Source organism: Rhinopithecus roxellana, chromosome 11 (genome assembly GCF_007565055.1).
Source record: "Rhinopithecus roxellana isolate Shanxi Qingling chromosome 11, ASM756505v1, whole genome shotgun sequence".
Taxonomy (NCBI): domain Eukaryota; kingdom Metazoa; phylum Chordata; class Mammalia; order Primates; family Cercopithecidae; genus Rhinopithecus; species Rhinopithecus roxellana.
The window spans coordinates 47,082,966-47,099,957 of NC_044559.1; the positions used below are offsets into that span (position 1 = coordinate 47,082,966).

The following is a 16,992-nucleotide window of genomic DNA, read 5'->3' on the forward strand; positions in this document are numbered from 1 at the left end:
TGCCACCTTCTGAGAGCTCTGCCAGAGCAGCTCCATCAGCTGCTCTTCAGGGACCCTTTGGCTGGCTTTCCCCCACTGTCCTCACCTCTGCTCGGTTTCCTCTGCCAGAACACGTGTCTTGCCATGTTGTCATGGCAGACTAATCTTTCTTTGTTCGCCCAACAAATGAATATCTTCCATGCCAGTCACGGTGGGGATGGTTTGTGGATACACGGAATGATGAATGAAGGAGCAAATGAAAAATATAATTGAGAAGGTGTCTTTGTCTCAGATCTCTGGGGTTGGATGGACCCCTGTTCCGGAGAAACTTAGCAGCTTTTTCCTGACAGTTAAGTAAAACTCTGGAAAACTGTCTCCCATATTTTCTGCTCGGACTTTGATGATGGAACAGCAGTGTCTTTGGTAGAGTTACTTTAATATAACCACCACTCATGGGTTTCGAGAATGTTAATGCGATTTGATATTGTATGATTGGTTTCTCTTTTCTCCAGCTCTTTTGCCTGTAGATGTATGTCAGATGGTAAAGCTGATCCCATTAACTCAGTATTCTACATTTGTCTAGAATGTGTTTCTGGGGAAGGGCAAATACTTCTTTTTCAGACACCCGTGTAATCTCCCTCAATATGAACATGCATGTTCTATAGTGTTTCTTGCATACAGTTGTGTCCCAGTTGATTAAGGGAGATCTATTTTGTAATCCCGTGTGAGAACTTGGAAGTAATGTATCTCTTAGAACATGATAGTTAGATCTTATAGCATTCTAATGCTGAATCTCCATATAGATTAAAGGATTTTGAGGGCTACCCTGGCAACCTCAACACAAATTACTTAGAAACGATGTTTGGAGCACAGCTCATTCAGAAGTTGAGGTGGGTCTGTCTTCATCCCATTTCTCTTTACCTTACTTTTTTTCCATGGTAGGGCAAAGTTCTCAGAATCACACACGTCCCATTCCCTTAAAGCCAGCAATAGAGATGTTAAACCCTGGAAGGATCACCTGTACATGTCAACTCCACGTGGTCTCATTTAACATGTCAGGATAATTTTTAACAAGCCTAGTTATTTCTACTTAGTGTTCTAGTCATAGACCTTAACAGACTTTCCTACAAATGAGCCAACATAACGAACCGGCCTCCCCAGGCCTGTTCATCAGGTGTTTGCTGTGCATCAGCTCTGTGCATGGCCTGTGGGGGAACAGTTGCTTGGAAGAATAAAACACAGGTCTTGCCCCCAGACACTTAAAATCCAGAAGACCTTTGTTTCCAAAATGAAGGAATTGTTGATGGGCTAAGGCAGCAGAATCACATAGCTCTCAACAGTAGCACTCCTTCTATGGGGCTGTTCTAACCCTCATGCAAACCCGCATCTTTGGTCCTGGCCCAGCTTCTCTCTTCCCTCCCAGGCAGCGCAACACACCCTCTGGCACACTCCCAGCACCTTGTTTGTGGCTCTCTTGCAGACCATGCCACCGTGGAATCTGATGATTGGATGCACTTTCTCTGTCCTGTGGGACTGGGCATTTTGCTGGCTGGGAACATGTCTTTGTTCCTCTTCACAATCCTAGCTGATAGCTTGGTGACTTCTGCAGATCAGGGCCTGAGGTGCATCAGCAATGCCCGGTCCTTTCATGCCCAGTGAAAGTCAGTTTCCTTCCCACCTCTCCCTCCCTCGCTGCTTGAGACTTCTCCACCACACTTCTCGCCATGGAGCATACCATGAGCTGTAGCTATTTCGCTTTCCCTGTCTCCCTCCACGAGAAGGTCAGCACGATGTGGGCAGAGGTTTTTGTCTGTTCCCTGACGGGCGAACTTTCAGTGCCCACCTCAGGGCCAGGAGTAGAGTAGATGACTGAGAAATATTTTTTGAATAATGCTTGAGTGAATGAATGAGTGAATGAATGAGGAATCTGTGTGACTGCCCTTTTGGGTGAACTGATAACACCCCTTTTGCTTCTGAAAAGGAAGATAGGACTCTCACAGTTTTGTGATGCATCTGTCCAAATAGTACTCATAGTAGCCCATTTTAAATTTCCTCAAACAAGTAGGAAAAAGATCAGTCGTCGTCTGCTTCCAACACCCAGTTTTGAAAGTAAATAGCTTGGTCTTGCACCTAAACCAGGCCCACTTCCGTGTCCGAATAAAGGCTTTTTTTTTTTTTTTTTTTTTTGCCCTGAAGCAGTCCTGGTGGATACGTTCCAGGAAGAAACACCCTTAATGAACTCAGTGGCTTTCTTTTGACGGTGTGGACAAATTAACTTTTATTGGCCTTGCAGCTCCCCAGATGTGGTGACACTATAATTCTGGGGAGGCTCTGGCTGTTAGGGAAGCTTTTAATGCTTGTTTTCATTATCAAGAATTAAAGGGTAACAATACTGGAGTATCATGGCAAAGCATCACAGTTAGCAGGGAAATTCCAACCTGTGTGGCGTCGTGTCCCAGAGGACACAGGGGTCAGCCGGGCTCCCTCTCCTCTCTTTCTCCCTCGGCCCTTTGTCTCCCCTGTCATTTGCCTCCTTGTTTTTTGTTTGTTTGTTTGTTTTGGAGACAGAGTCATGCTCTGTCGCCCAGGCTGGAGTGCAGCCTGTGATCTGGGTTCACTGCAAACTCCACCTCCCAGGTTCAAGTGATTCTCCTCCCTCAGCCTCCCGAGCAACTGAGATTACAGGCGCCCGCCACCACGCCCCACTAATTTTTGTATTTTTAAGTAGACACGGGGTTTCACCATGTTGGCCAGGCTGGTCTCAAACTCCTGAACTCAGGTGATCCACCCGCCTTGGCCTCCCAGCGTGTTGGGATTACAGGCGTGAGCCACTGTGCCCGGCCCTGCCTCGTTTTTATTGCTCCTCTCTGTGGTCCTGTCCCAGCAACTTGTATGCTTCCTTTTTCACAGAGCCATCATGCACGATGAAGAAAATGGAATGCATTAGTATTTTATAGACATTATTATTGTCGGAAATACATGCAGATTTGGACTGGGACAAATACAGAGATGAACACTATTATTAAGGCAGGACTTTTTAAAAAGCTTTAGTGCCTTTTAATCATATTTTCATAACATAAAATCATAACATAAACATCAGGAAAGCTCGTAATTATTATTTTGTGTGTGGACTGCCTGGCTATATTATAAACAGGGCAAAGCTTAAGTTTTCCTTCCTTCCTTCATGCAGTCAGGGAGATACTAAGTTGCAAAATGATGACAATGATACACACAAGTCACTTGGCCCAGAAGGCACCAAGAGCAGCTATTAATAAGGAAAACAACTTTTGCCAGCCGAGGCCGAGTTGATTAACTTGTTTTCCTGGAGGAGAGATAAAGCTTAAGCTATAATTTATTGAAAATTAATGAAAATTAATTTTGGTGGCACTGGCTACCAAACTAGAATGAAAATAAGAATGTGAGTATACTGTATTAAACCAGATTTTCCTTCTGGGCTCCCATATTTCTTCAGCTCTTGTACTGTCACAGAGGTTCGAATTTGAAAGCATTAATGTTGTCTATTTGCCAGTGGTTCTGATGGTAAATATCCACAGAGTCTTTTATCTTTAATTTCTTTTGATGTGTGTTTTTAGATCAAGCTTAGTTAACAATTTTTAATGAGAACTTATACGTGTTGGAGCTGTAGTGCTTTGTTTCAAAAGCCTGACCTTGCATTTGCTTTTTAACAAATGTGGCAGAGCTCTTGTTGCCAAAGACTAAAGTCTTTAAAGTTTGGTGTGATCATTTATAAAGTTCTTGATGTCCAATTATGAGACTTTTCTAGGGGGATAGCCCTAGTGCTGTAACCAATGAGATACTGATAGAGAAAACTTTACTACCTTATTGGTTAAAGGATGTGCATTTTTAGATCATTTTTTTCCTCCAGGATCTCAATTTTCATGAACGTTCTTTCCAGCCTATCTTTAAGGTTTATTTTTATATTGCATTGCAAACAATGCAGTATCAAATGTTTGTTGTTCACGTGGATGTGGACATCTGTATGAAGAAGGAAGAGCCAGACAGGCATGTCATGGTCCTCTGAAGAGCCACTCATATTACAAATGGCCTAATGGGCCGGGCTCGGTGGCTCACGCCTGTAATCCCAGCACGTTGGGAGGCCGAGGTGGGCGGATCACGAGGTCAGGAGATCGAGACCATCCTAACTAACACGGTGAAACCCCGTCTCTACTAAAAATACAAAAAACTAGCCGGGCGTGGCGGCGGGCGCCTGTAAATCCCAGCTACTCGGGAGGCTGAGGCAGGAGAATGGCATGAACCCGGGAGGCGGAGCTTGCAGTGAGCTGAGATCGTGCCGCTGCACTCCAGCCTGGGCAACAGAGCGAGACTCCATCAAAACAAACAAACAAACAAAAAACAAATGGCCTAATGAACTGGGTTCCCAAGCAGGTTCCTCAAGGAGAGATGTTGCATTCTGCCCTGCACTTAAAAGATCAATGGCCTTGACTTGTCTGAAATTACCTCACAGAGAGGATTTCTGTGAATGATTACAGATCCTTCCCAATACACTTTATAGGACCTCTTCAATGGGGTGGGGGTGGGGGGGCCTCTGCTGTCTCTAGCACCGGAAAGATGCTTTCACCAGAAGATGAATTGGCATGAACCCTACCAGGCCTGGGGGGTAGGAGCTTCTGTAGCCTTTTCAAGTAAAAGGGAAAACCCACACTTGGATTAGCAAAAAAAATTTTTTAAATGCCTGCATTTTCATTAGTTCATGTTAGGTTCCTCATTTTCAGGGGAGAGAGAAGATGAGTGGTCTGGTCTGACAGCCCAGATGTGAATTCTGGCATTAACATGTCTCACCAGCTTTTTGACTTTGGAGAAGGTACTGAGCATATCCAATCTGCAGCTTCCTCATGGAGGGCATTCCCACCTTGGGTTGTTATTTTAAGGATTAAAGAAGATAATACCGAATGGCTGGCACATTGTAGGTGCTCAGAGCAGGTGGCCTCTGTGGGTACTCTGTGTGCGGATTCTCGTTTCACTGGTGGCCTCTGTAGGTACTCTGTGTGGGGGTTCTCGTTTCACTGGAACTCTCCCTCAGCTCCGGTGGGAAATAGAACTCAAACCATTTTTGCATAGCTTAGCAGGAATTGCATGGAGTTTTTTAAATTATTTGAAAATTGGAAGTTGCATTTCATTTTTTTTTAAACCCAAATTCTGGGACACAAATCCATAAATTTCATAAATGTTCATGCCATGCCTTGAATTGCTCATTTTATCTGCAAATGGGCTGTCTGGATTGCCTAGTGGCTCGATGGCGAGGCTTTTATTCACCTACCAACTTAAAAGGCTCAGGAGGTATTTGAAATCTATTTTGGCATTCTGCACAGGAAGATTATTTAAATTACATTTTCAAGTATGTGTGATACCTACATGAAGCCCAAAGCAAGAATTCGGAATGTGTTTTATATTCTTACAAATATATTTTGCTTTATTTTTCATATTAGAGATGGAAAGCCTTATTATTTTTTTAAGAACTTAAAAGTAGTGTTTACAAAGTTATACAAATATAAGCTATAAAAAAGGCTTGCTGTGACCCTGTGAACTAAATGAAGAAAATGATAGAAAGAATATGAAATGTGCTTCCCATTTCAAAATCTCAAAGAAATGATAACTTATATTTGGGGTTTCCAACTTGAATATTCTATTGCAAATAAATAAAAGCCATTAGTTTCAACAGAAAAAGAAAAGAAAATGGCTTCCCTGAAAACAATTCAAAGGATTGCAATCCTGAAGGACAGAGACCACTTCTAGCATTTGTAGTACTGGGAGAGATAAGGAATTGATGGAGTATCAACAGGAAAAAAGAAAACAGAACAGTGGGATCACTGAACACTTTTATTGACAGAGATCTGCAGAGAGGTCCCCCCCGCCCCCAACTTTTATGAGTATTATAAGGCAGTGGCTGAAATTGTGATGTTCTCAGACATCTCTATAGAATATGTTCTTGGAGCAGAAAGGAGCCTCCAGGGCCTCTCCTCTCATTTGGACCATCTTCCTTTCATATCAAAAAATGTAGCTCAGAGGCCAGGCCAGGATGAACTAAGACAAAATCCAGGTCTCCTGACCCTACATCAGCTCCCTTGCCTGTGACACCAAATGAACTGGTCCTGTCCTTTGCTCTGGAAACCACCAAGACAAAGCTTGATGTCTCCATTTAGTGATCCTCACCACCACCTCCCATCCCCAAAATAAACCACCCTGTAAAATACAGCAAGAAAATCTCTTCCTGTGTTCAGGCTCATCTCCTGGCTTCACCTCCCTGAATCTTAGCACTTGGAAGGTTGCTTCCCAGTAGCAAAGTATCCTCGAAGGGAGTAACTTACTGAGTGCAAACACAGTCTGAGGACACAGTCTGAGGACTGAGACCCTCTTTGTCCATAATTCATTTCATCTCCAAAAGAAGCCCAGGAGGCAGGCATTCTCAGCTGTGTGTTACAGAGAAAAGCTGAGGTCCAGAGGGGTTAATAAGCCTGTGCACGCAGGCCAGGAGAGGGAAGGTCAGCATCTCAGGACCTGCAGAGTGGAGAGCCCGGTCACCCCGCCCTACCCCTCTCCTGAATCTGACACTGGAAAAATGGAAGAAGCAAGTGCATGGAGGTTGACCTCAGCCAACTGGCTGGAATGATTTAAAATATTTTGGGTTGTGATAAATGTGGAGAGAGACATCGAAACTGATTTATCAGGAATATTAGAAAATGAAGTGCTGACATTTCCATGCCATTCAAATGGGGAGTGCTAAGGCACAGGAGAGCCTTTGGCAGCAACAGCCTTTTTTGCTTCTGATCTCGGCTCAGCACTGCTTTCTCTCTGCTGCTCACAATGCCCTGCTTTTCTGTGATGCATCTGGCCAGAGCCAGGGAACACGGCACTCAGCATTCCAGAGAAGAGCCACAAGATCGTTTTCAGGACTGCAGCGGCTGTTGAGAGACTGTCTAATGCCACCCACCTCCTCTCCTCAAAATTGGGCCATTCCCAGCTAACCAGGTGGAAGACTTTGATCTCTATTAAGTGGGTAGGTTTTGGCAAGAACAACCTAATCATCCTGCTAGAGAGTGCACAGCCAAATTGGGATGGGATCGCCTCACTGTGCCCAGCTTTCTCCTTGGCTCTTGGAGGGGGGAACCTGGGAAGCTGGGAAATCGGACTCTAAGCCCACACTTTCGCGATTCCTCAGCGTTTATGCACAGCTGCTGCAGCGGTGCACAATTTTCCATGTGGGCTCTTTCAGCTCTGTGACTTAAATAGTCCCCTTATGCTTCCTCTATAATTGTGATGCAGTGTTTATTCTGTTTGGGCATTGGTAATTAGAGAAAATTCAGAGATTTCCTATCCTCTGACAGGTCTCTCTGCAGAATGCCTGATTCTGAGTGATTTGTCAATATGAGGACATAAGATACAGCAAGTATATCATTTCTACCCATCTAGCATCAATATCTAGGTTAACGCAAGTCACATCACACAAACATGTTCTGTGATGGCTTTTTATTCCTGCTGCTGGGAGAATGAGACCTTTTTCATGTTTCCAAGAGATGCTGTCATATACATTATCCATACATATTAGGTATATGTGTATCATACACACACAGAGTTCCAAAGCAGGAGCCCAGGTTGTGTGGGCTGATGAGCAATTAAGTGTATATTTGAACAGTCTGAATGCCGATGAACTGTGAACCCCTCAAAGGCTGGGCCCAAATTCCTTTGACTCTCACATCCCCTCATTGCCTGGCACAGTATCCATCACTTCGGTGATGAGTGGCAGATACCTTCTCAATGTGTGAATGAATGATGGGCGTGTGTGCTTGGCAGTCACACACGTTGGATTGCCTGCACCCATATTCTGGCCTGAACATTTTTAGCTGTATGAATGTGGTCACTGTATTTACAAACCATATAATAGAAGTCCATAAATTATGGTCTGTGGCCCAAATCTGGCTACCACCTATTTTTGTAAATAAAGGTTTATTGGAACACAAGTATGCCCATTCATACAGATTGTCTGTGGGTGCTTTCAGGATACAATGGCAGAGTTGAATCATTGTGACATAGACTGGCTCTCAATAGGTATTTACTCTTTGGCCCTCTGCAGAAAAGTTTGCTGACCTCTGCCATACAGGAACTGACCCGAGACCTCGCAATAAACACAGATGTCCATGAAACTAAGTTCTTACCTCTTAAGTATGTGTATGTGCACATGGCCTTTCACATGACCTTTCATTACTTGTTGGCTATTCTTTTTTTTTTTTTTGGTAAAGTTAAGGAAACCTTGATACAGGATACCACGCTTCGTTTGTGTTAACTCTTTCCATCCCTCAGATCTTTCTTCCTTGCTCCCTTGTCTTAAACATCACTGTGAACGGCACCCTCACAAAGTCCCTGATCTCAGGGGGTTCCTTTAGCTTCTTTTTTTACCACTGTGTGCCTGAGACTCAGGAGAGCTGGGCCTCACACCAAGAAACCACCCTTTCTCAATGAGGATGAACAGGACCCCTACTGACAGGGAACTGACCCCGCGATGGGGTGGCAGGGATGATGGGAGGTGGTAAATGACTGGGTTTGCCACCCTTCCTGCAAGGTACTAGACTCTTTGGGTTGGTGTGTTACTTAGGATTTTCTTTTCTTAATCATCCTCTTCCCTTTGCTCTGAATTAGTAAAGTCACAAAGCCTGAAGCCTCAGGGTCTCATCACTACCTGCTGGTCATGTTTAAGGGCCTGGGTCCTCTTGCTCTCTCCCCCTACCCCAAGCCTGCAGATAACACCAAGCAAATGCTGAGGGAGGCCTGGCCCGTAGAAGAATCTGCTTCACTCTGGACAGTGACAGATCCTGATCATGTGCTTGATATCCTCAAATAAATCTTCTCACGATCATTTCTGGTCTTCTCCAAATAGCAGAGTATCACTAGGCTGTCACCAGCCAATGGACACTTCAAGACACTAAATGTTTGGTGTAGGAAATCTAAGAGGCAAGGAGTGCTATCAGGGTTGCCACACCGTAGTTGCTGGTGAGTTTACCCAACGAGCCACCAAGACCTACACCCCACTCGTCTGAGGATCTCCTGCCCAGGAATCCCATAGCTGCTACAGGGAATTACCACTCTTCTCATAATTGATTGGGTTTTTTAAATTCACTGCCCCATTTGCCTTGTTCTTAGCCTTCAATGACCCCCATTAGTGACTTATTTTGGTAGCCTGTGTGACCCTGAACTTCCCCGGAAGACACAAGCATAATACTGAGAGCTCTGAAATAAGCAGGATAATTCTTGGCATTCATGCAAGCCCGCACTGCACAAAGCAGAGTGATTTTAGTGAATTGCCCCAGTGTTTTACGAGGGACTAAAAGGCATGATTTTGCATACTTTTTGCACATCTAACCTACTTGCAGAATTCATCCCACTGAAATGCTCGTAACTATATGAAATAATATGTCCTTTATTCAGCGCCAACTGCGCGCTGGCTGTAGATGGGAGCTTTGTAGATACTGTATTTCAGCGTCCACCACCCCTAGTTGATTTCAGACAAAACTGAAGCTCACAGAGGTTATTAACCTGTCTCAGCCATAAACATTCTTTGCCGAAGCCTTTTGGAAATCTACATAAGCAAATGAAAATAATGAGAGTCTCTTATGAAAAATAATTTGGAAGCTACTAAAAGTGGTTGTAGCCAGTGACACAGAAATTCCTGCACAGGTTAAGAACTACAGGGAAGCACTTGCCTGACAAACTCAATAGTGAAAAGAAGTCCTATTAAAGAGATTTTACAATAAACATGTTCTAAGAAATACATTGCCCAGGGCCATCAGCAGGATTCAAAGAATACTGGCTTCCCGAGGAGCAGGTCCATGGCCCCTTTGGGCCAGGTCGTCAATCCTGAAGTACCGTGTGGAAATGTGGGGGCAAGATTTGTCACTTGCATTCAAAGTCATGGGCTCCGAGGTGCCTGCCCTCACTAGGACTGACTCTTCTGAATGCAGATGAAATTCTATTGGAAGCCCCTGTATGCTTTATTGGGGTGGCAAGTTGGGAGAGGAACTGACTTTCCCCAGCTTCAGAGTGTTCTCCAGCTCCCAATTTGTAGGCTTTAGCATGTTTTCCAAGAAAAATTCCATTGATTTTGATTTTTATGTTTTTGAGATGAAGTCTTGCTCTGTTGCCCAGGCTGGAGTGCAGTGGCGTGATCTTGGCCCACTGCAACCTCCACCTCCCGGGTTCAAGCAATTCTCCTGCTTCAGCCTCTGGAGTAGCTGGGATTACAGGTGCCTGCCACCACGCCCGGCTAATGTTTGTATTTTTTAGTAGGGATGGGGTGTCACCATGTTGGCCAGACTGGTCTCAAACTCCTGACCTCAAGTGATCCACTCGCCCCGGCCTCCCAAAGTGCTGGGATTATAGGCGTGATCCACTGTGCCCGGCCTCCATTGATATTTTAACTTAGTCATTCAGTTCATTGTCTTATCATATAATAACTATGTATCAGGGTACACAAAGCAGAGTGCATTTTCCTGTTTTCTTTTTGTTTTTGTATTTTTTTTTTAAACCATGAGGTGCAACTAAAATACCTACTTCCCAGTTCAGACCTGGTACATAAAGTAAGCCCTGTGAACCCCTTGTTCTAAAGTCCTAGAACTTGCCCTTCAAGGGATTGTTTGGGTGCTCAGTGGAGCAGAGTGTTACATTTTTAGGACTTTGTGAGACTGAAATTGGCCACGGTAGCAGTATTTACACCATGGAAATCAGCAGATGCTACTTCCTTCCATCCAGAGCCTGTTGTTCCAGATGTCCCAGACCAGTGCTGGCTGCTGCTGCTCACAGCTGTCACTCCCGGGACTCTGTGCTGTACCCAGGGTCTGGGAAGGGATGGAGAATGAGCTTGCATCTTATCTGCCTGTCTCTGAGGCTGCAGTCCTCTCCTATGTTCTGACATGGAGCAGAAATTTGAATTTCAGCCAAATTAATGACCCTGGGGCATTGAGCAAGAGGGGGCCCCATAAGGTGGCCTTGGATTTTGGAACCACTTGATTCCTAAATCAAGTGAGTCCAGAGGGCTCTGAGAGAGAGGAGGAAGTGACTGTTCCCAGGAACACAACAGAGACCTGCCTTTCTACCTTCCACCGTGAGCTTGTGCTGGCAGCAACTGAACTAGGATTGATTTTAAAGTAAAACCATCCTTTGTCTTGATTTAAGGTGCCCAAGTCCTCAGATGCCTAAGAACCAGGCACTGTGCCATGTTCTGGGATACCAGAGTGAAGACATTTCCTGATGATGGAAACGTTCCGTAGCTGCACTGTCTTATGTATGTGGCTACTGAGCATTTGAAACGTGACTGCTGTGACTGTGAATTTTCAACTGTCATTAATTTGAGTTTGAATTTCAATAGCCACGTGCAGCTAGTGGCCACTGTATTGGAGAGAGCAGCTCCAGAGCTTCAGCGACAGTCTTGTGTGGCAGCCTCTGTGCCAGGCATGGAGAGGATGCATTCGTAACACTGGATGCCCACAAGACCACTAAGTCCTCCCCAGACCCCCGCTCCAGCATTGCTAGGCAGCAAGACCAACACTCGTGCCACTAGCGGACATCTGCCCATTCAGACACAACTGCCACTAGGCTGAACACATTGGAAGGTGACCCCATGTCATTCCATCCCATCTGCAGGACAGACAGTGATCTCAACTTACAGGTGAAAAAAGAAAGCACAGAGACATACAGCCCTTGCCCAAGCCCTCAGTGCCAGATTCCTACCCAGACACGTCTTAGTAAACTTAGAACCACACTGCTAGATGGATGGCATCTCAGAGAACCCTGAGGATCTTATTTAAAGCAATCTTCCGTACTTGTTCTAAGAGTAGCGTAAGAAGCAGCTCCCATGTATTGTACGGTTTGCCTTTCTTGTGGTGTTCATGCGTGTTCAATCTTCTCAGGTTCTTATTCGGGCACACACCCCTGTGAGTATGCGCATTAGTGTACATATTTCATTTTACACCATTTGGTGAACTTTCTTTCCCAACTGGTGATGTTGGCATCTTTCTCTTTTGCTGTCTGGTTTAATTCACTACCATCTATATCAATGTCAGTGACTGGGTCACTGTTTGAGCTTTTAATTTTTTTTGCAGGAATGTGGACTACTTACTGATCAGTAAATCACTGATCTCCCCCACCCCATCCCCGAGGAGTATTGCTTTTGGATCTGTACTGATCAAAATGGGATGAAAATGGAGGTGTAAACCCAAGATTAAACAAGGCCTTTTGGAAATATCATATGGTGTTAGATTACCTATGAATCTACTGTTAAGATTTTTGTACATTTGGCTGGCAATTCTTTTTGCTTAAGAGCATCAAGTTGTAGACAGGCCTCCTGCACCAAGCTGGAGCAGCCAGAGCCAAGGACAGAACCTGCCCCAGCCTCTCCGCTGCTGGAGCTGGGCCTTTCGCCTCAGCCTCCACCTTAAGGCAGGAGGTGTTTCCTCCTCATTCTTTGCCGTCAGCAAACAGCTGTCTAACTCAGCCACAGCAATCCTCTTAAGGAAACTTTGTGCCCGGGTGGTTTTCTGTCCTGAAAATACATTACTTGGCTTATTTCGGGCTGGCTTCTAGCTTGCTAAACCCAGGGCTCAGGGCTCACAGAGTGAAGGGTGCACACCACATGAGGCAACAGCACGCTGCCTCCAGTGTCACCTGCAGGACACAGGCTGGCAGGAACACAGACACTTTCAAGGGGCAGTGGGCAAGAGAAGGTCTCAGCAATCCAGGCAAAGTCCGATAACCCACCCGGACACAGAGTAGAACAGGCTACTTTGTATCAGTTGAGCACACGCCAGCCTATTAGGAGGCTTCTGCACTGGAGAGCTCAAGAACTAAAGCCCCACCTTTAGGTCATTTGTTTTTAAAGATGCTGCTGCACAGTTTAAACTTCAAAAGATGAAGTGCAACAGGGTCTTATCAACGCAACAAAGTATCGGCCGTGAAGTTGGCATCATTCTCTCTGCAGCCCCGCCCGACACATAGGGCAGCCCGTGGGGGAGGGCATCTGTCTCCTAACCATATACAGTCAGGACTGGCCTCACGATGCCCATTGCTTGAGTTCCAGGTACAGAACGAAAAACACACTGTCTATTATGTAAAGCCTTGTACAGTCCTGAATACCAATATTATTTCAATTATTTATTATAAGCAAGTCAGCATTTACTTTTCCAAATGTCACATGAAATTTCCTTTCTCTTCCTAATGTGATTCCTAAGAGGCCTATGCCTTCTTCTCTTCCTAATATGATTCTATTCTTACTTAGAATGGATATTTTGGACTGGCATATGTTATTATACATTATCAATATCACAAACCTTTAGCCCTAGCAGAATAAAAGGAAAAGGCTAGCAATTCATTCTAAGCATAGGTATGGTTTGAATTCAAGGCCAGCAAGATGAACATTAATCAGAAAGTGTATCGTGCAGGGTGCAGTGAAGTCTAGTATCATAAAATAATCTGTGACCCCTTGGAGCTCACCACACCCTTAGACTATGACCTGTTTACAGAAATGCTGGCGTTAGTCTCATTACGGACTTGGGTTTGGGGCTACAGATGGACCCTGTGCTCATGAGTCTGCATAGCTTCCTAAGACGTGGGTGAACATACATACCCTTCCCGATGGGCCTCTCCTTTTTCCAACTCCTGAATGACCCCCAAGAGCACTTTGATGGTTTCTTGGCTTGAACTGATCAAGTTCTCCATCATCTGAAGTTGTGCTTTGAGGTCGACCACTTCTGTATGAGGCACGATTTGTTGGCATTCTTCACCTGCAGCAACTGCTGTGGGACTAGGCTGGTTCCCCAGCCCCGGCGGGGTGTGAGTCTGTGAGGGCTGCTCACTGCATTCAGGGGACAGGCACTGCATCGGGGGTGAGCAGGCCAGGGCAGTTTCCGAGGGCGCCTGGAGGCCGTTGAGATGTGTGGCTCTCCTCCGCTCCTCGTCTGCCGGGCAGAGTGACCACTGGCTGGCGGCCGCAGAGTTTGACAAACCAGGCTCGGGGGCCCTGGCACTGAGGGCAGGTGCGTAAACGGTGGCAACCTCTGTTTTAAACACCCTCCCGAGGGCAGGTGGAGCGGGCTCCTCGGAGTTTGGCCTCCCCCGGTCCTGCTTGGCCCTCCCGAGCAACTGGTAATTGGGCTCTTCGGAGAGGAGCCGAGCTGAGTTTTGGAGCGCAGCTTCTCCATAGCTGAGCAGCTCCGGGCTTTTACACGGTTCTGCACAGTTGACCCCCAAAGGCTGGTCTGCTGCGTTCATGTGTTCATTAGAATGGAAAACCAAGGCTGTGGTCTTGTACACCCGCCCTGCGCCACATGGCCGGGCCTCCTCCATGGGTCCAGCCTCGTTCTTCTCTTTAGCATCTGTTAGAAACCCATTGTTTTGGCTTTTAAAGGGATCTGCAGCTGGGAGGCTCTTGAGGTTCCCCTTTTTGCGGTCCAGAGGGAACGTCTGGTAACACTTCTTAAGGTCCGGCGAGGTCTGCACGCCTGTGCTCTTGGTGACATTGGGGATGGACCTGCGTGCAGGCACTGTCATGTATTTGCGATAGGCTGCTCTGCAGGACACGGGCTTGGCCTCCCGCTTCTCCCCCAGCTGGCCCGAGGACAGCTGTGTGTCCCTCTGCTCATTCTGTGCCTCGCAGATATCCTTAAACCGCACCTGCAGGGCTTTGTTCCGTTTTTTAATCTGCCGGTTGGGGTCCAGGGCGTATTTCATCTCCAGGGCCAGACAGGCAGCGGGTTCCACTTCACTCTCCGACGTTGTGAGTATGCATTTGCCGGTGTCCTTACTGACCATGGTTCCTGCATTCAGAAACAGCAACAGAGGTGTCAGTGGGACAGAAATACATATGCAAGCACCGGCCGCACAAACTTTTAGCCACCACGACGACTGCCTGTTTCCTAATTATGTTTAAGCAGATGAGGTCGGCCTTTATGTTAAGGAAAATCACACGGGCTGAGGGTCGCTGGCAGCATAGCTTGAAATGCTTCTCAGATATTAAAGCCTGCTTGCTTTTCCAGGTGGGATACACTCACTTTTTCTTTTGATAGTAATGCATGTTTCCCCATTAGAGAAACCTGTTTTACTACATTCATCAAGAAACCCAATGATGCTGCCTCTTCTGCTTTGTAAATTATCGTTTCACACGCGTGACTCCCCTTCTTAGGCAGATGGTTTACCAAGTGCTACTTATTTGGTTTGCGTTTTGACTATTTTTTGAGGATGACGTCATTAATCTATTGCTGGAATCTGGGAGAGCTGCTGTTTTAAAGACTTACTGGAGCTGCTACGTCTTGAGCAGATAAATGTGGAGAGCCCTCCGAGGAGGAACGGAAAGAAATCTATTTGCGTGAGCCATTATGGATTCCGCGGGAGAGTTGGCCGTGCTCCTGGGTGGGAACCATGAAGGAGAAGTCGACGAGGGAATGGCTGCTTCTCATGGGTTAACACCAGCCCTAGAAAGAATGTGGGTTTCCCTGCATCTACAAAGGCCGTGTTTGCAACTCTTTTGATTCCATGGAGAGTGGTACTGGAAAATAATTCTTAAAAAAAAAAAAAAAGAAATTATTCATTCTAGAATCAAGTTTTGTGTTTTGATCACAACCTCCAAAAATGAAAACAATGGTCGTTGTTTCAGTACTTAAATTCTGAAAGCAAATAAAACCATGAGGCTTTATGTTAATCATGCAAATTCATCCTGGGCTGAATTATTAAATGCAGCTAAAAAGATGCAGGTGGCCAATGACTCCTCTCGGGGAATACCAGTGGGGTAAAATGGCTTCACTTTATTAGGCAGATTCACAGCTGTTTATTGCACATGGAAGAACTTATTTGATGGTTGCACTTAAAGCAAGAAAATAGAGTTAAGTATGTTGTTTGTGAGTGAGGCTTTGCCTTTTACCCCTTTGTGTTTGAGAAGAAAACAGTCAAAGGGAAGGCACGGAGGGTGTACAGGGCCTGAGTGGCTGCAGCTGAGTGCCCAGAGAGGCAAGGTCATGGACCTGGGCGCATGAGAGCTGCACAAAAACAGGCTTCGTCCACATTGCCCCCAGCCCGGCTGCTGACACACCTTGTGTCCTGTCCTGGGGGAGTCTGAAAAACCAGCTCAGAGACCCGTGGCAGCACTCACTGGAAAATGCCACAAGAACTATGACACGCATGGCATGGCCCACTGCTTCTGGAGTGAGGTGGTTTGAGAGCCAGATACTCTGCTCGTCCACATACAGAATACCTTGCTTACAAATGTTCCTGAAGGTCAAGGCTACACTTCCCATTTCAAAGAGGATACTAGGGTTCAGAGATGTTGTGTCACTTTTCAGTGTCACACAGCAAATAAGTAGCGCAGGCAGAAGCAGGACCCTGCTTTAGTGACCTCTGAATCCATGCTGTTCCTCATAGACCCAGCTGTCCAACAGACAGAGGCATGACCCCTCCCCATATCCTTAGCCCTTACTGAGTTAGCATGACAGGCCGAGGTGCACAGTGGTTCCGTAAAGGGGAAGAAGAGACAACTTCACAGCCCCCATCTGAAAGTAAGTGACACGACTGACCCTCTGTTAAACTGACCTCTGTGTCTCAGGTCAGCCTGGTCCTGTCACCTTGCTGGCCTCCACTGCTGTTCACTGAATGAAGGAGTGAAGGAATCACATTCTTCAAACATTATGCCATGAACAACTAACAGGTAATCATGTGTAAGAACAACAAAAAAACAATCTCTGCAGCATTTGATTTAGATGGGACCAGAGTTTCCAAATCCTGGCACTACTGGTATTTCAGGATGGATCATTTGCTTTGGAGGGGCTGTCCTGTGCAGTGCAGGGTGGTCAGCCGTCCCTGGCTTCTCCCCACTGAAGAAGTAGCACCGTTCCCTCCCAGTGTGACAACTAGAAATGTCTCCAGACATTACCACATGAGCCTGGGAGCAGAGTCTTGCCTGGCAGAGAACCACTGTATTAGCCTTTGCACCTCTGGATGCCT

General features: G+C 46.0%; 2 protein-coding genes across 6 annotated transcripts in view; one reads left to right on the plus strand and one right to left on the minus strand.

Moving 5' to 3' along the window:
- DOCK1 (dedicator of cytokinesis 1) overlaps positions 1 to 16,992 on the plus strand; it is a 548,347-nt gene that overhangs the window by 254,784 nt on the left and 276,571 nt on the right. The gene's annotated exons all lie outside the window — the stretch shown is intronic.
- Positions 1 to 16,992, minus strand: part of INSYN2A (inhibitory synaptic factor 2A) — a 61,108-nt gene that overhangs the window by 26,255 nt on the left and 17,861 nt on the right. Inside the window, exons 3-4 of one of the 3 annotated variants that reach the window (XM_010357863.2) lie at positions 15,294 to 15,557; positions 13,628 to 14,816 (exon numbers count right to left, since the gene is read on the minus strand). In XM_010357863.2, the coding sequence (XP_010356165.1) occupies positions 13,628 to 14,811 (1,184 nt within the window). In that variant the 5' untranslated portion in view covers positions 14,812 to 14,816; positions 15,294 to 15,557. Of the gene's footprint in view, positions 1 to 13,627; positions 14,817 to 15,293; positions 15,558 to 16,992 lie in introns of those variants that run through there. The other 2 variants (XM_010357881.2, XM_010357873.2) reach the window with 2 other exon arrangements.